Consider the following 22,397-nt stretch of genomic DNA (forward strand, 5'->3'; position numbering starts at 1 on the left):
GAGGGCCCCAGGACCCCTCTCAGGGGAGGGTCTCTCTCTGGGGTGCCGCCTGTCCCTCCAGGGTGCTGGCGCGGGTACGCGTTAGCCGGCTCTCCGCTGCCCTGTGCCCGGCTCACGTGCCCAGAGGGCCACAGCGCCTCCCCGGTTACACCGGCGTCAAACCCCTAGTGATGTGAACGGGTTACACCGGTGTCACTCCGGACTAAGAAAGGAGTCTGAGGGGAGAGCGGCGCGCGCGGGCCGGGCGGGCTGAGGGGAGAGCAGCGCGCGGGCCTGGCGGGCTGAGGGGAGAGCGGCGCGCGCGGGCTGAGGGGAGAGCGGCGCGCGGGGGCCTGCCGGGCTGAGGGGAGAGCGGCGCGCGCGGGCCGAGGGGAGAGCGGCGCGCGGGCCTGGCGGGCTGAGGGGAGAGCGGCGCGCGGCACAGCGGCCGCGCACCCCGGGCCAACTACAACTCCCAGGGGCCCGAGCTGCGCGGGGCGGGTCCAGCCCTTAACTGACTGCGCCCTTCTCCTATCGGCCGCGCCCACCGGCCACCGCTGCCCAATCGGCGGGACGGGGCGGGGCGCCAGGCCGGCGAGGGGAGCGAGTTGCTGCCTTCTCAGCCCGGACACTCCGGAGTCTCGCATGGGGCGGGCGGCGGCGTGGGGGCCGGGCGGGCGCTGAGGCCTCGGCGCTGCGGGCGATGGGTAAGAAACAGCCCTGCCGGGTCTTGGCCGGGCAGCGTGTCCCCGCGCGGGGCGGGCCGGGGGGGGGGGGTAAGTTGAGGGGGAGAGTCGGGGGGGGGGGGGGGGCAAGTTACGGGCCCGCGCCCCGGGAGCTGCGACCGGTTCGGGGTTGGGGCGGGAGCCGGCTTCCGACCCCGGTGACGGTAAAACCTCCCGCTCCTGCCCGGCGGCCGGGCCGCAGTTGTCCTCGGCGGCAGGTTCTTCAGGCGAGGCGAGGCGGCGGCGGCGGCGGCGGCGGCGGCGGGGGGGGGGGGGAGTTTTTTTTCTCCTTCTCTCAAAAGTTTCTGGCTGCCGGGGGCTTCCCAGTCACTTTTTATCTCGCAGTGCACTTTTCTTTCTAGTTGGTAAATTTCAGCGCCGCGTCGGGCTCTGGCATCCCACTTCCTGTTGCGGTTTGCGATCTGTAGCAGTTCGCAGCTAATTTGTTGTGACAGCTGTCAGCAAGAGCCGGCCTCCCTCCCTCCCTCCCTCTCGCTGGTTCCCAGAAGAATCTGCCTGTTTTTCCCCTTCCCCGCCGCGGCCCCCAAAGGGTTAAGCGGAGGTACGGTGCAGTGTGTACGCAGAATTCGGGTTCCATTGTACTCTGTCATTTCCCGAAAGCGGCTCGCTCTCCTCCTTTGAAGATGCTAACGGCCCCTCCTTCCGAGCCAAGAAATGGTTTGACCTTTTCAAGAACACTTTTTTTTCTTTCTTTCTTTCTTTCTTTCTTTTTTTCACCCCCCTACGGCCGCGGAGAGGAACGAAGCTGAGCTATTCCCATTTGCCCCCCTGCTCACCCGAGCACGCTCCCGCGCCTTGGTAGTGTGAACAAGATACATGTTCAGTAGTGGGCGGGGAGGGGGTGGGGGGGATGCGTGTGCGTGAGTGACTCTGGAAATTGCAGATTGCTGCTGTGAAATACAAACATCTACTGTCATGGTTGGCAAAGGCAGAACCAAAAATCCAAAATGCTCTGCTGTTCCAGATGAGATTGGAGTCGTCCTTCCTTGGGGGCTTCGTTAAATCGCACTCTCCCTTTCTCTGTGCGCTGGAATATGTATGAGGTTGAGCACCCCCCTCCCCTCCCGCTGCCCTTTTGGGTAGGGTTTAGATGAGCTCGTGGGTCATTGGCATCTCTAATTTCTGTGATTCCCTGAAGTTTGGGAATGGATTTGCTGCACTTTCTTCCTTGCTGGCATTGGCACCCTACTGGTTCCTCTCTCTCACTCTTGTTTGTACTGATTTGTTAGCAAGGTTGGGGTGCTTTTGTTTTAAGGTTTCTTTTGTAGCAGGGTAATCTCATGGCTGAAGCACAAGGGTCGGAGCCTGGAAAACTGGCTTCTATTCCTTGCTCTGCCATTGTGTGACCTTGGGTTAGTCCCGCCCTTCCCCATTCTGTGCCTCAGTTTCCCCACCTGTAAAATGATGGTTATGATATTGCCCCATCACATTTGATGCTGTGGTATCAACATTAATCCACTAATGATGGGAGGATAAAGAACTGGTTTAAAGCAGCATGTCCAGCTCTTCTCTCTGGACTGGTGAAAGGAGAGTGCTGGCAGAGGAAGGGACACCACCATAAACTGTGTGAGCCCCCAACTGTGCAGAAGGGCAGCCCCGAAACAGGCACTTTGCCATCCCAGTAAAACTGCCAAGCAGGGTCCTGCGCGCAGCTGCCTTGCAAATAAACAGGTGCTTTTCAGTGTTGCAACCCAGATAAGACGCATCCCAACTGGCATGAAACAAAGAACAGTATAATACTGGATCCTCAGGATAGGAAATGAGGGTGGGGGGAAGGAACAACTGCTGGGATCTGCATAGGAAGAATGAAGCGGGAGCAGCAGGACTCCGCAGAGCAGAGGGGCAGATTCCTACATGTGAGGAGAGCCAAGTTGTGCTCTCACTCCTCCATATGCAACCCCCCTCCCCCCCCATGTCTCCAATGTCAGCACAGGCAGGGGTCTTCCCTGTTTATATAAGGAGAGGAGGGCACAGCTTGTCAACAAGCCGTGATCCATCCAGTATAACTGTTAGGAGAACTCCCTAATTAATGGTGTTCGGCTTGCGTTGTAATTAACAAAAACACCTGCACTTGACTCCTTTGTTTATTGGGAGTTGTGCTCTTGCCTCAGTGAGGGGTTCAGGTGTCTTTGTCCCTTCCTCTCCCTGCCTGTTCTCTGTGCCATGTTGATGAGCCCAGGCAGTTGAGGGGAGGGGGGGAAGAATTGACTCGCCGCCTTCCTCCCTCCCCCATAGTAGCTCCTGCCATAAGCTGGGTAAAAGACTCAAGCTGTTCTCTGCTCTGTTTCCCAAAGTTGTCATCATGTCCAGTAATCCTCTCAGAAGCCGGGCTTGTTTTGGCTGCCGTGCGTGGTGATCTCATGCCCAGAGAACATTAAACCGGCCAGTTTTCTCTCCCCTTTGTACAGTATGTGAAAGCGTTTTATGAGCTCGCTGACCCTGTGGGGCTGAGAACGACACAGCAAACACGAACTGGAGTAGGCTGGGCGTCCGAGCCTTGGGAACAGATCAGTGCTTGTTATTCGAAGGGCTCCAGAAGGAGAGGTGGATATTTCACTAGCGTCAGAAGGAGAGACTGATGTGACCTGGTTCTGATCCACTGGCTCTGGTTCCGATCTGCCCTCCCCTCAGTTTGGAAACAGGGGTTGTTGGAGTAGTAGGTGACCTCAGCCCGGCAGATGTTGCTCGCTCAGGCTCTGGCACCAGCAAAAGTGCAGAGTAGGAGGGGTTTTTTGTTTGTTTGTTTCTCTTCCTTCCTTGTTGTGTAAACAGAATCTATATTAAGCAGTTATGCAACATGTAATGAATCCCACAAGTGAAGAAGGATGGGGCGGGGCCTCTGCCCTGAATTCACAGCAGATCATGTACCATTCCAAGCCCCTTATTTCCAGAAACGTTGTGTTGTGTGGGAGTCGCTCAGCAAGGTTGCTTGCTGGACCACAGCCAAAGACAAGCTATGTCCCAGGTTCTGACTGGGGGTGGCTCCCCACTATGGCAATCAGGGGCCCTCCTCAGGAGAGGCCTCAGGACAGGAATTGGGCACTGGAACCTTGCTCTGCCACTGTCCTGCTATGTGATCTTAGCCAAGTCACAGCTCTGCTCAGTGCCTCAGTTTCCCCTCTTTCAATTTAGATTGTAAACTCTTCAGGGCAGGTAGGCGTCTGTGTAGCACCCAGCACAGCGGGGCCCTGATCTCAGTGTGGCCTCTAGACGCTACAGTAATACACCTCTTACAGTGTCCCGGCTGTGCTTCCCTTGGCCTGGCCCTTGGGCAGGAGTTTCCTGCTGGTTCTCTGGTCAGGGGTGGGCATACTTTTTTGTAATTATTCAATTGTCAGTTACTTTCGGGCTGCATTGGCAGCAGCACAGACCCAAATACTTGCTTTAGGCCTAATGCGGACACTGCAGGGCAGTCTGCCCAGCTCTACCCCCCTACTAACTTGGAGGGGTTGGGATTCTTCTATGAGCCAGGTGGGAACTGGTGAGGATTATTTAACTGCTGGGCGGTAGAGGGAGGTGGCCTCTACTCCGCTCTCACTGTCTATGGGCTCTTGTTGAAGAGCTTGAGGGGTGAAGGATAGGACGTTTGACAGGGCAGAACTAGCAGGAGTGGTTAGGGGCTGCAGGAGACCTAAGGCAGGTCTCCGTGTCTTGCGTTGTCTCAGGAAATGACTGGGGAAGTGGAAGGGTCTCTCCACTTGCTCGCTGGGGCTGGGGGGTGGTTTCCCATCCCTCCTCAGCAACTGAAGGGAGAGTGAGCCACCTGCCAGAGGCAGTTAGCCGAGCGTCTGGCAGGAACGGATGTGGCTGAGGTGGGGAAGCGTTCACAGCTCTGCACTGGCTCCCACGGCTCCAGGAAGCCACCCTGAAAGCGAAAGCAGTGGCCAGACAGCCCACCATCAGGAGCTGTTGACAAACATGCATATCTCTGAACAGGAAGCAAGGCAGATACCTGCGTCACAGAGGTCTCTGTTCTTGGAAAGCCTGCCTGTCCTTGGGCCAAGTCCGGGGCAGTGGGTCCCTCTGGCATGTCTGAGGCTGAAGAGTGTCCCTCTCTGGAGTTCTGACTGGGTTCAGCTGGGGGCTGGCCCCCTGTGCAGAGCTGGGACCTCCCTCAGAAAGGGTGGCGTGTAGCAATGAACCATGGGTCCACGCATGAAATCCTGAGAGACCCAACTGTTCCCTGAGTTCAGGGCTGTGCAGATCTGGGCATCCGGGTCTCCATCCATTGGAGAGTCCTGGGAAGTCTGGACTGGGAAGTCTGGATCCAGATCCAGCTCTGCACCCTGCGTTTGAGGGGAAGGAAGGTTGGATCCTGGGTTACTGATGCTGGAAACTGGGGCCCTGCAGCATTTGAGGGACTGATCACATGTATTCCCTAGTACATGTATCTATCTGTCTGGTGTCTCACTCTGCTGTGTGTGTGCACAGAGTATGGAGAGAACCTCCCCTTGATTTGCATGGTTGTTTGGGCCTTTTGCTTCTCAGTGGTTTCTCCATCTTCTTCTTTGGCCACAGCACTCAGCTTCAAAGGGAAGAGGAAGAAGAAGACATCCACAATGGAGGCTGCTGGGCCAGGACCTGTGGAAGAGGCTGATGCTGTGAAGCCTGGACCCGAGGGGAGCCAGAGCACTGTGGACCCACTGGACCAGGTGGTGAGTGAGAAACAGCATGAAGTTCTCTCCTCGTCTCCCATTGGAGTTTCTTGAGTCACTCAGCCTTCTCCGTGAGATGAGAATGGGGAGCTTGAAACCTCTGAGGGAGGTGTGTAAAGGATGCTGTTATTTTGTTATTTGGGTACCTGTGTCCATAGCTGCATTGCTGTTCGACAGGCAGCAACTGACAGCAATGCTCTGGGAACAACAGCTGAAATTCCTGTGCAGCCTAGCGCAGGGGGAATCTCTCTTCTTCCCCTTGGCGGCAAACAGTTGTTAAAGGCTGTTTCATCGCTGTTCCAGCATACCCCGATAGGTGTCTGTATGAAAAGACAGCCCTGGACTTTGGGTTGGTCTCACTCTTATTCTAGATGAAGGGAAAACAACAAATTGTAAAGTGAAGCTTCCAGGGAAGAGAGGGTTGTTTTATTTGTATTATCGTAGGTGACCCAGTCCTGGCCTGGGACCTTGTTGGGCTGGGTGCTGTACAGCCCCCGAACAGAGAGAGGGTACCTGCACCAAAGTACATGATGAGAGCTGACAGGCAGAGGCAGAGCACAAGGAAGCAATGAGACAGTGTTGTCTACCTGGGCAGGGCAGACACAGGGTGGGGAAAGGGGCAGAACGCACCAGCAGAGTGAACCATGGGATGCAAGCAAATGGCAAGTTAGTGCCAGGATTTTTTTTCTTAAGATCAGCTAAAGGGAAAGAAAAGGGACAGGGATGAGGGGGAGAGGGTTGGAGGGGCAGATGTGAAGTGACACGGAGATGAAGGGACTATGGGGGAGACTGTGTGCATCGCTTTTATAACCTGCTGTCTCAGCTTGGCCTCCGTCGCCAGCTCCCCCTGAAGCCAGGCTCCTTGGATGCAGAGCCATTCCATAGAGTGGCTACGGAATTCTGCATGGGGCCTGTTTGCCTGGGCAGGGCTGACTTGCACCTGCATCAGTCCCTTATTTGCACCTGCAACATGCAGCAAAGGCGTGTCCCTTACCATAGAGAAGACCCAGAACTTGGTTTTTATAAATAGAAGGGGATGATCGATGAGGGGATGATCGATTGAGGCTGCTGGATGCAGATAAGACTCAGGGGTTCTCCTGAACTTCCAGACAAGTGCAACCTGTGCTGCTGAAGCAGTTGTGCAACAGACTACTGATGCTGCTGCACTCCTAGGTGTGCAAACCTGCCCAGTGCTCAGTTTGTGCACACACAGGTGTGCACCATCTGCAGCAGGGAGTCGGAAGCCAGGCTGTGACTGAGACACTGAGAGTGTTTTGGGGCAAGGCACATTACAGGCCTCTGGAATAATCGGTGCAGTTATGGAATTGAGACCATTTCCAGGAATGGTGACAACCCAAAAGAGAAAGCAGATGCTCAGATTGTCCGTCTGCATCACGTGAAACTGAGAGGGGAGCCACAGGGCCAAGGAACTAGTGAGGGGGAAATGGGTGAAGGGCAGTCGGGAAAGTCATGTCCACCTTTGTCTCTCTCTGAGCATTGCTGCCCTTGCTGCATGGAGCATGTTGCATAGTTATGTATGCTGCTGGGTGCACGTGGCCCCATGCTGCTCTGTGAAAGGCCTGCGGGAGTGCACCCAGCCCAGTGGAGGTCACTGCATGGAGCATGTGGGCCGTAGGAAACGTGTCCGTTCTCTCTTTTGGGGGAGATGCCCCCTTACTTTACCAGAGGCCTGTGGCTTCTCCATTGTGGAAGGTTGTGAGTTCTGTTCCTCCTGTTGCTTGTAGGCATCTGCCTGCCTGCGGGGCCTGTTCCATGGCTCCTGGCCACAGAACCTTCCACAGGACTGTCGCGTGAGACTGATGTGTCCCTCCTCATCCACTTCCGCTGTCAATTTAAAGTCCTCCTAGGTTGCAGCCATGGGGTGGGTGTAAGTCGTACAGCCTCCCTGGGTCGAGTGTTGGGTTACACTGGTTCTTGTCAATCCATTATCTCCCCAAGCACTATGGAAACTCACATATGATGCCTTGTGCCTTTGTGGACACATTTAAGGGGCACCTGCCACTTCCATCGTGGTGGGGAGAGAGATGGGATGGATACGAAAGAGACCTACCCCTTGGTGCTGAGAGTGAGGGGTGTAGACTGCGTGAGTCCTCAGCACTGGGTGGCTGGTGTGATTGCTAAAGATGGGACTAGAGACAAAGTGTCCCCAGCAGTCCCCTGCCGTGGGCCTAGCTGCTGTGACAGCCATGGCAGGACACACCATAACCCTGCTCCCATTAAATGGCACTGGGTGTCTTAGGTGACCAATAATGGCAGACCATGCCTCTCGCTCTGTGGGCCACCAGTGTTGATCCAATCTAGGAAAAATTGTTCCTCGCTGAGAGTTGTTCTGGTGAAAGGAGTTTGGTGAAGTGGTTCATTCACTCAGTCTGGTTTCCAACAGACAGGTGGCTGCTTCACCGAAACCACTGCCACAGCCAACTTGAGTGGGTAGGCTTAGGAGAGCGGGCGAGGACCGGATGGTGTACAAAGCATGTCTCGTGCCCTAGAGGAGAGGCCTGTCCCATCAGGGCAGGCCTGAGTGGGTTGTGGTGGTGCTGAGTGGGTTTGAGAAACTTGCCCTGTGGCAGAGGCCTTGAATTGCCAGGACTCTCGCTCATGCACCAGTCCCCCGCACTGAATTCACTGCGGTTTAAAAAAGGAAAAGGAGGCCCAGAAATAGCTCAGCAGCTAAAATAACACCACTGTCACAAGCAGTTAAAAGAATAGAAAGAAGAAAAAGTGCTGGGAGCTGAGCAGCTGCTTTGCCCAAAAATAGCAACAAGTTTTATAACTCTGGAAAATGTAGAACAAACAAACGAGAAACATTTTTAGCCGAGAGAGAGAGAGAGGATGAGAGCGAGTATTTCTGCCCTTCTGTTTTCCTGGAAGCTGTTCCTCGTGTTCTCACACAGCTCCAGTGCTCTGACCAACTTGGCTGCCTTCCCAGCCGGGAGAATAATAAACTCTGGCTCTCACTCTTTAGTTGCACAAGTCTGTTACTCTCCGGAGCTAATAAAATGCCTCCAACCGCAAAACGCCTCTCGATGGTATTTAGAGCAGTGTACAATGCAGCATGGCATTCGGTGAAAACCCCACTGGTGGGAATAGAACCCAGGAGTCCTGACTCCCAGTTCACTGCTGCAAGTGTGTATCCAGCAGGCAGAGTCGTGCAGATGTGTTTGGGGGTGTCCAAGATTAGGTTGAAAAGAGGCAAGAAGATGTGAAGCTTCAGTAACTCTCTTATCATCCCTGCCATTCTGTAAGTTGCCTTGCATTGTTCCCCTCCTTGCTGAGGGACTCTGGGGGCAACTGGTCCTGGATCCTGGCCCTCCAGCCTGCACAGCTGTTCTGAAGCAAACATGAGCTAGGTCGTGGGAGCTGCTGCTGCTCCTCAGCTGTGCATATCTAGGAGGGTTAAGGAATTAATACAGTCCCCCCGTCCGTCCGTCCCCCCCTCACACACACACAAATGCAGTCTTCTCTGGATTCAGGATGGCTTTAGCCGGCTCTATGTGGCAAACGCATGCAAGTTGGGTGACCTAGTGGCAATGGCCTGGCAGTCAGGACTCCTGGTACAATTCCTGGCTCTGATAGGAAGCATGGTCCAGTGAGTAGGGTGTGGGCTGGGAGCCAGGACTCCCGGGTTCTATTCCTGGCTCTGCCATGGACTCTCTGTGTGAGCTGAGGCAGGTCCCCTCCCTCTCTGTCCTTTGGCTTCCCCACCTCAGTTGGTGATTGCCTGGCTGTGTTTCTCTGCAGGACTCGCCAGCGCTGAAGCCAGACAGCAGCTCCGAAGAGGAGCAGAAGAGGCTGGTGGAGGAGATGGGGGATGAACAGGCATTGAGCAGGGAGAAGGAAGAGGAGCAGGCCTTCCTGGTCAATCTCTACAAGTTCATGAAGGACCGTCACACGCCCATCGAGAGAGTGCCTCATCTTGGCTTCAAGCAGAGTGCGTCCATTTACCTTGCATGCGTCCACTCATTTCTCCTGTCACAGCTTACTGCCCAGCTTCTCATAACTGTGTCTTGGGGGGAGAATTCCAGAATCCTTTGCTGGTTCCCAGCCCAGGTGGCACTGCAGGAGTGGGTTTAGGAGTGACATGCCAGCCACCTCTTCAGGGCCGGCCTATGAGAGGCTGACACATCCATGTAACAGCCAGCCATAGACTGGGGGCAGGAAGTGGGGCTACCCCAGGACAAGTGCCAGTGATTCCCCCTCCACGACTGGCAGGCCCAGGCCTGTTGGCTGAGTAACCTGCCAGCACCACGAGCAACGAGCACCACTCAGTGGCCCAAAGGAAGCAAACTGTTGCTGCTCGTGAGATCCTTGTGCAGGTGGCTCACAACAATTCAAGGGTGGCTTTTTGAGTGACCAGAACTCCCCATCCCAGGTCCTGCATGGATGGGGGTGTTATCTATGCTGCGCCCTCTGGAGCAGGGTGTGGGGGGGTGCTAATGGCAGAGAGCGAAAGGAGAAAGCCATCGTATGTGGTGAAGCTTACTGCTCTGATCTCTGTCAGTGCCTTGGCCATGCCGGCCAGGCGGGCAGCTTCCTTGCGACAGTGCCTCTGTGCTCTCTGGGACCATAACAGTCTGCTAATCTTCCTTGTGGCAGTGCCCTGCCCAAGCCACCCAGTGTCCCAGCACTAACCTCTCCCCAAAAGGCAGCACAGCAGCTGGTCTCCAGGCATGACACGCTGCGGTGCTCCCTATACATCCTGTGTACGGAACCCTGCCCTGGCTGACGACCCTGCGTCATGTTGCTAATGGCCCATCTTGTAGCTCCCATTAAAGTCAATGGGGGCTGCTCTCACACAACCTCCAAGAGTTTAACTGACAGGACTGCTGGTGATGAAGGGTGAGTAGTGCCTTGGGACAGGTGTCATGAAACATTAGCCCACTGACCTGTCCTCACTCCTTGCCCATTCCTTGTCTTTGTCTAGTTAACCTGTGGAAGATCTACAAAGCTGTGGAGAAGCTGGGAGCATATGAGCTGGTAAGAAGCGTGGAACTGAATTACTGGGGCAGGGACCCCGCTGCCATCACCCTTATGCTGCCCTGTTGCAGGGTCATCTCTTTAGCAAAGTGGGACACAACTTCCTCTGGAGCCTAAATCTGTTGCTATGTGCAGCAGCTGGGAGCAGGACAGGGTTTAGAGGATCATGGCGGACTGTCCTAGCCTGTGGCCAAACTCCTGTTCAAACAGGTCTCAGCTGCAATGCTGCAGCACTGGGGCAAGGCTTCTTGGCATGGAAGAGACCTCCCAGAGTCTCTCAGCTGAGGTGGAACTGCCATTGCTTCCAGCCAGAATCATGCCCGGAGGGCTGAAGGTAGTCCCTGGTGCACAAAGCTGTGGTGGCCAATCCGTGCTGTTAGTGCTGATCTCGGCCCCAGTGACCCCACTCGGAACGAAGGGAAGGGGCTCAGAAGCTGGTGTAGACTTCCCTTCGGGCTCTTTTGCAGCAGAACTGCAAAGATGGTATCGCTGGGGTGTCCCAGCTGATTCATGCCTCCCTGCAACAAGCAAATCCACTGCGTTAGAGGGGGAGGGACAGGGGCGTCTTGGTGAAGCTCATGGTTCAGGTCCTGGAGCAAGGGACAGCGCACACAGCTGCTGATTGGGACAGACAGTGCAGTGCAATAAGCAAAGCACAGTGCTGGACCTGGAGGGAGAGGGGTGGAGAACCTAGTCCATGGGACATTGGCAGCCAGGGCAAGAGAGTTTGGGGGAAAGGGAAAGGTACCCTGCTCAGCCCCGTAGAGCTAGAGCGGTGTGCAGAGTCCTGGAGCTGGCCTTTTAAAGGCCCTGCCCTGCTGAGGCTGGTGGGCATGAGAGAGTTAACCAGGCACCTGGTGATTTATCTGTCTGAGCAGAGCAGCGCTGGCATCTCCTGCTGCCTCTTCCTGTCCCTGGTGGATTTAACGGGCAGAAGGGGGAGGGGACTTTGCTGCAGAATGAACGTTTTCCTTCATGTTGGCACTTTGCTTGGCTCAGCTAATTTCCTCCCCGTCGCCCCATCTGTTCCTGCGAACGGCAGCAATGAGAGTTGCTGGCGCCAGCACCTGTGTGGAGCGCTATGGGGAGGGGAGGCTGCCTGGAGCCCGCAAGGGGGCTCTCCAGCTCCAGACACCAGTGGGATGGAGCATGTGGTGTTTTCAGCAAGTTGACCAAAAGCCCTGCCACCTGCAGATGACCCACCCTGGGGTGAGGGGAATGGATCTAATTAGCGCCCATCACTTAACTCTTTCCTGGCTCCCAGTGCAGCACGGTGCTGATTGCTGCTCAGGGGAAGGATGGCTTGGGGGTCAAAGCAGGACAGCAGGAGGTCCCAGCATAAGCAATAGGGCCTGCACTGGTGCTGACAGGTTGTGCCTCTGTACACCAGTACTGCGCTGGAACTGGAAAGCCTGGGTTCTGTTCTAGCTGTGCCGTTGTTGCTCTGTGGCTCGGTTTCCCCTGCTGTAAAACATGACGGTCACAGCCTTAGGCTGGATCCCAACAGGTGTCCCGTGATCTGTGTGCTGGTATCCTGTCCTCAGCCATGGCCCTGTTGTGAGGCTCCATGGAGGGCTGGATGTAGTCTCAGGCGTTAGTGCAATGAGCATCCATCAGCAGGTCCCAGAACCTAGGCCCAAGGATGCCAGCTCTAACACAGAACCTGCGGTCAGCTCCTTGGGTGCTCCCCAACCCTGAGCTTTGGAGGGGAGCTGCTGTCGCCATCCCAGCCCTGCCCAGGCACCCCAGATTCCTGTGCTGGCAGGGCCTCTCCCTGCTCTGCAGCAGGGCACATCGCTGGGGTAAGGCAGGCTGTGCAAGGTGCTCCTGGATGCTGTGGACACAGCGTCCCCAGTAGGTCTCATTCTCCCCTCCTTTTGCAGGTCACAGGAAGACGCCTCTGGAAGAACGTGTATGATGAGCTGGGGGGCAGCCCTGGAAGCACCAGCGCGGCCACCTGCACCCGGAGGCACTACGAGAGGTACTGGCCCTCCTGCCCATGCCACAGCCCTGGAGGCACAAACTGGAAGAGCAGCCAGCCCTCCTGGAGTGCCTCACCTCAGCTAGCTGCCAGTGTCACCAGGAGCAGCCACGGACGGCTGCCCTTGAGGCCTTGGTTTGAGTGTCCGCCCTGCCAGCCAGGCTGTGAGGTCTGTCCTGGAGACCGGCACTGTCTGTGGTGCTGAGCCCACACTAACACAGCAGGGGGCTTGCTCCCTCTGCGGCACATGAGGTTTGAGCTGGTTACTGTGCCTCTCGTGCAGGCAGCAGAAACTCCTGCTCCTCAATCCAGTGGTCCCAGGTCTGACCCCTGCTGAGGTCACTCTTCCACTCCTGGGTCCCCAGATCAGTAGCTTCCAGTTAACATCACCCTACATCTGCTGCTTCCCGCCTTGTGCCCACCCTACGTGTAAACTGGGTACCCCGGCAAGTCCTGCCCCTTTGCTCTGTGCCTCAGTTTCCCCATCTGTAAAATGGTGTGTGGTACCACCCTTACTCTGAAGGTTGTGGCAGGGATGCACCCAACCATGTTTGAGGTATTTGCGGATCCTCCAATGGAAGGGACCAGAGAAGAGTGGGGTGGGGGGAGCAGCCCAATTGTTGGCGGACATACAGGTCCCTGAGGATGCTGGTTGCACCTGCTAGGGTGTAGCAGTGCCGGAATCTGGTGCTTCCTCCTAGGAACACAGGTACTGCTGCGTAGGCCTAGTGCCATTGCTGTGCTCTGCCCGAGCCCAGCCAAGTCCTCTGCAGTGGGTCATGGTTAGGGTGGGGAGGGCCTGCCTGTCTCAGTGGAACTGGGCTCCTCTGGGCCACTGTCCCTGATTCATGCACTTGGCCTCTCTGTCCTGCAGGCTGGTCCTCCCGTATGTGCGACACCTGAAGGGCGAGGATGACAAGCCCCTGCCCCCTGCCAAGCCCCGGAAGCAGTACAAGGTCTCCAGGGAGCCCCGTGGGGAGCAGGGCGATGACGCAGCTGAAAAGAGCAAGAGAGTCAAGAAGGAGAAAAGCGGAGATCAGGTGCAGGACTGGGCCAAGCTGGGCCAACCCCTCCTCAGGGTCTCTCAACAGCAGTCTCCAGACCATTGCTCCTGACAGTGCTCATGCTGCAAGGAGAGATACTGGGGGCTATGCTGGGGCGAGGGACTGGGCAGGGAGAAAAGCTTCTGAGAGAACAGAACTGCAATGGGCTGTGGAGCAGCAGGGAGGAGGAGGAGGCTGTGACTGGACGCCTGGGGGAAGAGAACAAAGGAGTGGGCAAGTGTGGGAGCTGGAGAGCTGGCCCCCCATGGCTTTCAGGGGGGACTCCAACTGGTTGGTGGATGTGGACAGCTGTAGTTAGAAGTTCAGGTTAGAATGGGGAGCTCTTACTATAGTGGCTGAGGAGGAGTGGGAGCTGCTCACCCAGGTCAGGGGTTGGCCTGGGAGCGCCCCTCTGCATTTAGCAGATGAGTGGGCGCTGTGTCCTGTGTCCCCTCTGACCCTACCCTGGCTCTGCTCACAGGAGTGTGCTCAGCCCTTTCCCAGCGCTCATGGTCCCATCCCTTGGGTTGCAGGTTTTGCCTGAGAAGGTGAAGCCGGATACCTCTGCCATTCCAAAACGGGGCAGGGAGACTGTGACAGATGGCCCCGAGCAGAGCCGACCAGGAGACCGAGCTGAGGGGCTCCCCCTTTCGAACACCAAGGACTTGGCCAAGAGCCAGCCATCCATGAGCTGCCACAGCAACTGCAGGGCCCACGGCTGCTCGGAGGCCTACAAACGGCTCTTCTCCAGCTTTTACTTCAAGGGGAACCATGGCATCATGTCTCCCTTGGCCAAGAAGAAGCTGCTGGCTCAAGTGAGCAAGGCTGAATCCTTGCACTGTCATGAGAGACATCTGAGCCATTGCCCAGAAGGCAAGAAATCCAGGTCTGCAGGGCTCCCCTGCCCCAGCCCAGAGCTCGACTCCAACAGGCCATCAGTCATTCATCAGAGCAAAGAGGGAAGGAGCCCTGTGCCAGAGGGGGATGATGCCAATGACCCAGCCCAAGCGTGCCTCCCCCCTAACAAAGGGGAGGGGGCACCGTGCCCAAAGGGATCTCTGAGCCCCAGAGGCAGCCAGATATTTCCGAGGACAGAGGACGGGAGTTCAGGGCGCCACCTCTCCCCTGCTCCTGCCATCTTCACTGGCCACTTCCATGCGTACAGAAGTGAGGTTCTGAAACCTGTGAGCTGCCACCCCCTACGAGGCCCGATGGAGTATTTTCGGGGCTTCAAGGATTTCCCAGAGTCTCTCTCCATCTATCAGCAGCCAGGCAAGGACCTGCAGCCAGCCAACCTCACTCGGAAGAGGCAGGAGGGTACGGAGGGTTGTGTGGAGCAGCCAGAAGATCTGCGCAGCAAAGCGAGCCAGGCCCCGCCCTCCTGGAGCAGAGACAGCCAGGGACCCTCTGCTTTCTATAAAGGCAGCTCTGCGGGGAGCAGAGGTTCTCCCTTTGCCAGTGTGAAAGCCTGCTGGGTCCCACCCATGGCCAGCTTTGCCAAGGCCAGTCCCCCGCTGCCCAAGAATGGCGGGCTCGTCCAGCCCATCCCACAGAACCAGGTGGGCAGCCCTGCCCTGGGCCACGGGCCGAGGAGCAAGCGCAGTCTGGAGGAGGAGGGCTTTGTTCATGGGAAGAAGCTAAAGGCTGTCTCGCCTCTCATCAAGGGAGTGGAGCCAAAGGACAAACGCGGCGAGTCGCCGAGCTTCCAGCAGGGCCTGGCCAAGCCCCAGGCCGTGGTGCCAAGCCCCAGCTTCCCAGCACCGCTCCCCTCTGCTGCAGGGCAGGATAGTTACAAAGGGACGATGCTGAGGTTCCCGGTGAACTTTGGCACCCCCGCGGACCATTTAAAGGGCCAGTCCTCTTCACTGATTCCTTCGCTCTCTGTCAGCCCATTTGTCATCCCTGCGTTTCCAGGCCACTTATTAGCTGCCTCCACTCAATCCTCAGACCTCTGCCGGCCGCTGGCTGCCAGCCTAGTGCACTACCCTACGTCTTACGACAGCTCACTGCGCCAGAGGCTGTACCCTGTGTCGACGTGGCACAATCAGCCAACGTACGCCTCCCCTCACGGGACCACCTTTCACCGGAACAACAAGCTGTAGCCACTGGCATGGACCCTGTCACTTGTGGAGAGAGAGGTTTCTACTGATGGGAGTGGGTCCCAGCCAGCCATGGTGCAGGAGTAGGACACTCAGTAACACTGCAGCTGTGCTGCATCTCGCCTTTGGAGCTGCCTCAGTCCCGTGGCCTTGTATTGCAAAGCAATCAGAGAATATATGGACAGTGTGGACCACATCATTTTTACTCTTGATCTTTGAGCTTTATTTGTAACTGACATCGTACGCTGGGGACTTCAACACACACGTGTTGTGGGTTTTTAAAAAAAAAAAAAAAACGGGAGCAAAATAGGTTCTGGAGATTCCTCTTAATGCCAGAGGTGACCCCATCCATCTTGTAATCGCTCAGACAAGTAGGTTCCAAAGTGCAGCGCGAACGTGGATGTTGTCAGTCCATGATCCTTAATAGCAGGACTGAAAATAGGAGTGTAAAGACAGGGAGAGAAGAAAAATTCAAATGAACTAACCAGTACTGTTTCTAGAGTATCCCAGTTTGCCAGCTGAGTTTTTGGGGTGCTCTATGATCCATGTTACAGAGCACTAGCTCTTCTGATCTAAAACAGTGCGAGTTTATTTCAGTTGAGTTGCCTCAAGGACAGGAATCATGGGTTTAAATTTCCAGAGGCTTGGGGGAAGGGAGTTAAAACACCCATTGGTTTTGCAGAGCCCTGAAATGCTTTGAGACGTTCCCAAGCTACTCCCATCCCAACGTGACACTGTCTGTGGAAGCTCCTGTGGATCTCTCCAAAGGCTGCGTTGGTCTGATTGGAAGCATCTAGGTGGTCTACAATAAAACTGCCCAAGATGGTGCAAAATGGGTAGAGTGTTTGGGGTCTGTGTGATCTCTGGGACTGTGGCGGGAGGAGGAAGAGACCCATCAAGAGTGGTCAATACTAAGCAAATAGTGTGTGCGGTGCGTATGCTTTGTGATGATTGCATTGTCACTTAAGGAAGCACATGTGATGGGGACCTGCTGACCCAGCACTATGTCCAGGGCTGGTGAGGAATAGCTCTCTTGGGAACAGGCTGGCACCACCTTGCAAGAAGGTGGTTGGATGCTGCTGCAGGAGTGAGCAGCAAACGGTACTGCCTGTCCTCACATAGGGTGTAAGCACTGGTACAACTCCACTGACTTCAGCGGGGTTAATCACACTGGTGGGACTAGATGTGAATTCTGACTCCTGCTCCTGTCTGTTTCAATGCCAAACCTGTCCACTGACTTCAGTGGGAGCAAGTTCAAGGCCTTGAAAGAGTTAAAGATGCAGAATCTTAAAGTTGGCAGGAAACTAAGACTTTTTGCCACCTCAGCTGTGGGATCTTGGGAGTTGCTCAGCTTCTGCAAGTGCTGCCGCGTTCAAAACTACTGCTCCGACTGCAATGCCTCCTGCATGTTAGAAATGGGAATTTCTGCCTGCCCCTCTGGCCATCCTTCCCTTGTGTAGTGTTGGTGAAGGGCATATCTGGACTCTCCTTCTAATCCTTGGTTCAGCTTCCTCGAACAAACCCTCTTCTCTAATTCAGTGACACCCCTCCCCGCCCCCGGAACTCTGGCTAGTGTCCTGTGCTGCCTAACTTCTGCCTTTGGGGATTTTGCAGCCCACAGAGCTCTCGGGAGTGCAGGGACAACTTCGGAGGTGAGAGTGTCCAAGAGTCTGAAGCGGTGTGACTGATACTTTCCGTTCCATTTGTGTGTGTTGCACTAGTTCAAACAGCCGCTTGCCAACATGTAACTTACGCAGCTCACCTCACGCAGCTCATCTGCATCTGTCCCCACAAGGCTTCAGCTAGACCAGGATTTAAAGGTGCCGTATCAGATCGTGTCAGCTGGCTCGGACTAACCAGCATCTTTGAAAGCCTAATCAAGACCAGGCAAGTTGTACCTTCACATGACCTAGGTCTTGGCTCCCATCTAGCTAACAGCACCCCTTTAAATCCTAGGCTAGGCCAGGCCTGAGTCTAAGATGCTGTGGCTCGTGTGGCCAGAGACTAGAAAAGAGGAAGGAAGCAAGAAAAGCATCAACACAAAGGTGGCAGAGAGAATCACCTGCCATTTTACTTCACCCTTCTCTCCGGTCCTTTGATGGGACAGTAGATACATGTACCAAGTTGTTATGGGAGTACAAGTTAAACCAGACTTGGACCTTACCCCTGTGTTGGTTAGTAACACTAGTCACTGTTGTAAGAGGAGTATCAAGCCCAGGGATTCCAACTTCCATCCTCTCTCGACTGCAGCCATTGCTTTTTTTGCTTTTTGGTTTTTATTTTAAAAAAAATATCTGAATTCAGGCTCTGTTTTCCCCCCCCACTAGAGTTGGGACTGAAGGGGCTAAGCTCAGGCTTACAGGCTGCTTCTCTCGCGCTGACCATGCCAGCACTGCCCGTTCCTGGGGTGGTAACAGAAGAGCGCAGCTTTTCACTGCAGGGTTCTCAAAGCAGGCAGGTCATTGTTGCATATTGTGATAGGAAACAGGGAATGGGACTGGCAATTTTGGTGACTATTTTAGCAGCACAGTCTCTGTGGGATCTGAGCCTTCCAGATCAGGAGTGGGTAGAGATGGGAGTGTTAACAAATGCTGCTGTAGGTAAGGGATAGAGAAATTGTGTCCAGATGGACAGGTGACCTAGCCACGCATTCCCAAAAGAGACAAGCTCTATTTGTCTCTTACTCGGCCTTGTATTCAGCCTTCTCAGGCTCATCCGATTCTGCAGGATCGTGTTACCAGCAGACTGGCCTAAATCCCTAAAGATGAAAGGCATTCCTTCCCCTGGTCGGCCCCCAAGTGTCTCCTGTGAAGCATTCCTGCTGCAGGAATGCTGCCTGCATTGCCCCCTCCTTTATTTCTGCACAAATACCATGCTGCCTGAGGCACAGCGCAGCGCTTCTAGGACTCTGAACTATGCCTTGCGTGCACTCAAGGGGTCATGTCTAAACTAGATATGGACCCAAATGTCCCTTGACCTTTGGGGAAGCTGGCTCTCACTGCATAAGGGGGCATGGTCACTGTTTTATCCACTTTCTTACCCATTTAGAGCTATCTGCTAATTCCACTGAACAGGGGCCTTCACCTCATTGCAAATCAGCCTTTTCTCTGCCGGGAGAATAGACTGGGCAGCCTTTGGCTGAGTGGCATGCTTCCCACCCTGAGTCCAAGGAGCCCTGGTGGCCTCCACCCTAAGGGGCCCTGTGGTCATCCTAAACAAGTGCCTTATTCAGGTGAGCCCCATGTGTTTCAGAGAAAGCTGCTCCATTCTCATGTGCTTTCTCCTGGCCTTGGGTCTAATTCCTGCTCCACGGTGCTGCTTTCTCTGCTGGGTTTGACGCACCTCTTCTGGAGCTGAAAAGAACACAAGTTGGAAAACAGACTAGTCTCGAGCCTATCCACAACTTCTCATGGCCAGACCCACATGCTCTAGCTCCAGAAGAGTTGACTGTAACTGTTGGGTGCCAGCACACCCGCTGGTGAAGTGTAGATGCACTGAAGTAGCTCAAGATGCTTTCCTTGAGAGGGCGCTGTAGACAAATTTCCATATAGACATCCCATTACAGCACTACAAGTTCTAAACTTCCCCATGCAGCCCTGAGGCCCTGTGAAAACAAACCAGAGAGCTCCCTCCCAGCAGGACAGGTGGAATTCGAAGGCTCCAGCACTGGATCTATTTATGGCCACTGTATAATTAGGTATGGGTCAAAGTATACAGCGGTTACTGTTCAGAGCCCTGGGCAAGCTTCACCCAGACCTGTGGCCAGCGTTCCTGCTCACTCACGTGCTCTGCTAATGGGAGTTGCTGAGGGCTATGAAGGTGGAGAAAATTGGGCACAAAGGTGAGAGTTGTCTTGTGAGTTAGCATGATGTTAGAGACTGTAGAATAACATGCTATTTTGAGGAACTTGTGACTGGCTGAGAGGGCTTTAGACTTGTTTTTTAGGCTGTTCTTAGAAGTTACTTGAAAATGACTTGTCTGTTTTCAGTCCCCCAGTGCAGTATTTAAGGTTCCTTGTCAAGCTATTATTTTGAATGAATGTATTTAACTGCAGTTCAGGGTTAGGTTTCCAATAGCCCTGCAGCTGGACAACATGAGGCCAGTTCGCTAAGCACTGAAGATCAGTGCAGGGATGCTCACTGATTTTGCTGCTGTAAGTGCTACACCAGTGACCCTCATGTAGTAGGTCAGTGTCTCTCTCTGGCCACCAGCTCTACACATGCATGCTCCGATTTACCGAGGGTCTTAGCTGGGGCTCAGAACAGCCTCAGGTGACGTGAATGGGAGGTGGTGAATGCTACATCATCTAGCACGGGCTTAGTTTGGCAGAGTTACTACAAACCACTACTCTAACCTGAGGAATCCCACTTGTAATGGGGTCTCTCTCCTGGCAGAATCCTGACATAACCGGGTTAAAAAGAAACCTTCTGCAAGTATGTTATGGTTAAGGTGACCAGATGTCCCGATTTTATAGGGACAGTCTCGATTTTGGGGTCTTTTTCTTATATAAGCTCCTATTATCCCCCACCTCCTGTCCCGATTTTTCACACTTGCTGTCTGGTCACTGGTCAGCCTAGATGAAAATCCCATCAGGTGTGTTCTGAAACACCTGCAGGTGTTCAACGCCCCCAAGTGGCTAGTCAGGAGTAACAACTTCTTGTTCTGAAGCTTACTACTGAATTATGTTACTGCCACATCCTGGTATGCAAATTCATTACAAGAGCCTAACGACTCCATCAAAGGACACGAGTTACTTTTCCAGCTGCTGCCATGCCTTGGTTTCCAGCGCCAACAAATCCTGCTCTTGCTTCTTCCTCTGTGGCCTTCACAGGAGTCGTGTAGGAAGGCAAGCATTGCATACTAAGCTCTGCTCTTCTCCTTGGGATCCCTTCTCAAATAAATATATATATACATATACTGCATGGAAAGAGGATTCAGGCAGAGACTGGAACAGTGGCACCAGAACCCGCTCTTAGTCGAGGGAGTTATGTAGTCTCACACTTGTTTTTGCCAGTGTGTCCTTTCAGTTTGAATTGTCTCATTCTCTGGTTTCTGAGCATCCACTGTGCAAGATATGTACAGGAGTTTCCCTGGCTGTCTGCTTGGAGATCGAGGTGTTCTTATGTATGTCTGATTATCCATATCATCTAATTTCTCTGTTGCAGTTTTGGGCTCACTGGTTTGCTGAATGTGTGCTCTAGCTCTGACCCAGCTTGTTCTCTTGTATCCAAGGTGAGAATGTTAATTTTCTCACTTACAGCTTTGGTTTTACTCTCTCGTCTTCCAAACCTTTGCTCCAGTACCCAAGTCACACCAGTCATAATCCTTGGTGGTGGTGTTTGTTAGCTGTGGTGGGGTGAGGTGGGTATTCCTCCATTCCAAACGCTTTTTCTAATCTTTCCCCTTTTTTCATTTGCTGACCTCTGTTGGCAAATCACATGCCCTGGCCCATTGTTCTGGTAAACCCATTGCATCAGGAGCTGGTTCCTGTCGAAGATGTTGGAGTTGTGTGTTTGCTCAGTGAGGTGGGGAGCGCTGGAGATGCCAGTTTCACGCTGACATGCAACCTTACCCACCTGCATGGTAGGATTTCCTTGGCAGAGACTAGCTGCCATCAGTGTCCAGTGGAGAAGCAGGTAAAATCTGGCAGCTTTATGAGTCTGGCATTAGCAAGTAAACAGTCAGCCCCTGGAAATCTTAGCCTCATGGAGGCAGGCTGTTTTACTCTGTCATTCACTCGCTCTGAGCCCACCAAGGGAAAGGTGCACAGTGCTGTGATGAAATGTCCCTTGGTGCTGTATAAATCGAGAGGCTGAGGATCACGTGAAAATAAAAATGTGAACCTGGGGACACGTGCTTTCTTCCTATGTATTTGTCTAAGGTGCTTCCTATTCCATTGGACTAGAGGTTTATAGCCTTAGAAAGTATCTATTAAATATCGTCTCAGTGTTGGCTAAATGGGCAAACACGTTGGCTCCTTTAGATCTACTTAAGGGTCTCATTTAGGAAACACTAACAGGTGTGACGAGGCATGAATTGTAATGTGTTACTGAAGTCTCCTGGCAGCAGGGAAGTGCAGTGCGAATGCATATAATGAAGTGTAAGTCTTACTGCAATTGTGAAATGTTGTTTTTGTTGGTCTATGTATAATAATTAACACTGCCTTACCAAAGTTCTTTGCAAACTGCTATATACAGTAATCACTTCATGCACCACTAAACCGCAGGAGATGTGTAACAGCTCCCATCATGTTTGGAATAGGAACCGAAAGCACTTCTTTCAGCTGGGATGATAGAGTGTAGGGGCAAGATATATTACTCACGTTGGAATTTGGGATGGGAGAGCTGCTCTGTCTTTAAAAACATGCCAGGGAATGTTTAGGCACCAGGTCACTGAGTCTGAATCTCCGTTGCCACGTCCCATGTGCAGGCATTTACACAAGTGCAGAGTGGATGCAAAATGCTGCTGAAGCTGAATCTCTGCTTTTTCCACGGGTGGTAATGACCATGCAAGGGGTCAGATCTTCAAAAGAGCCTGCATTTAGCACCTCTATTTTGACACACATGGTCAGATTTTTCAAAAGAGCTCAGTGCTCAACAAGTGAGCTTGAAAATCTGGCTACCAATTTAGGGGCATAAATGGGTGCTGAGAAAGCCCTTCTGAAAAGTGGGGCCAAGGTGCAGGGCACTAGAGAATCAGAACTATTTTCTTTTCCTTCTCATCTGAGAGCACCAGGCCAGCTGCTGTACCTTGCCATAGTTCTGCTGAAGTCCGCTGATTTACACTAGCTGGCAATCGGACCCTGTGGTGCTGATGCAGTTGGAGGCCAGTAAGTGGGGCAGTAGGATAGCAACTGCTCTTGGTGGAAACAAGAGAACAGATTACTTTTGTATTAA

The 22,397-nt window shown here is 54.0% G+C and overlaps 1 protein-coding gene across 2 annotated transcripts; it reads left to right on the forward strand.

Annotated features, from left to right (window-relative positions):
* Nucleotides 1–583: 583 nt before the first annotated feature.
* Nucleotides 584–21,348, forward strand: ARID5A (AT-rich interaction domain 5A). Of its 2 annotated transcripts, none has more exons than XM_048829382.2 (7): nucleotides 584–686; nucleotides 5,244–5,380; nucleotides 9,143–9,332; nucleotides 10,326–10,378; nucleotides 12,262–12,359; nucleotides 13,234–13,399; nucleotides 13,936–21,348. In XM_048829382.2, exons 1-7 carry the CDS (start codon nucleotides 683–685, stop codon nucleotides 15,502–15,504), a joined length of 2,217 nt encoding a protein of 738 aa, XP_048685339.2. In that variant the 5' UTR covers nucleotides 584–682; the 3' UTR covers nucleotides 15,505–21,348. The 2 variants fall into 2 exon arrangements, with proteins under 2 accessions (XP_048685339.2, XP_074979610.1); XM_075123509.1 differs by lacking the exon at nucleotides 584–686 and adding an exon at nucleotides 1,310–1,382.
* Nucleotides 21,349–22,397: the final 1,049 nt, after the last annotated feature.

The sequence above is a fragment of the Caretta caretta genome, chromosome 26 (assembly GCF_965140235.1).
Source record: "Caretta caretta isolate rCarCar2 chromosome 26, rCarCar1.hap1, whole genome shotgun sequence".
Classification (NCBI taxonomy): domain Eukaryota; kingdom Metazoa; phylum Chordata; order Testudines; family Cheloniidae; genus Caretta; species Caretta caretta.

What these genes read in the sequence shown, in the direction of transcription:
- ARID5A (XM_075123509.1), top strand. Translation starts at nt 1,349, where the DNA reads ATGCTAACGGCCCCTCCTTCCGAGCCAAGAAATG. An exon ending in TGGACCCACTGGACCAGGTG is followed by an intron (nt 5,381 to 9,142) that starts GTGAGTGAGAAA and finishes GTTTCTCTGCAG; the next exon opens with GACTCGCCAGCGCTGAAGCC. An exon ending in AGCTGGGAGCATATGAGCTG is followed by an intron (nt 10,379 to 12,261) that starts GTAAGAAGCGTG and finishes CTCCTTTTGCAG; the next exon opens with GTCACAGGAAGACGCCTCTG.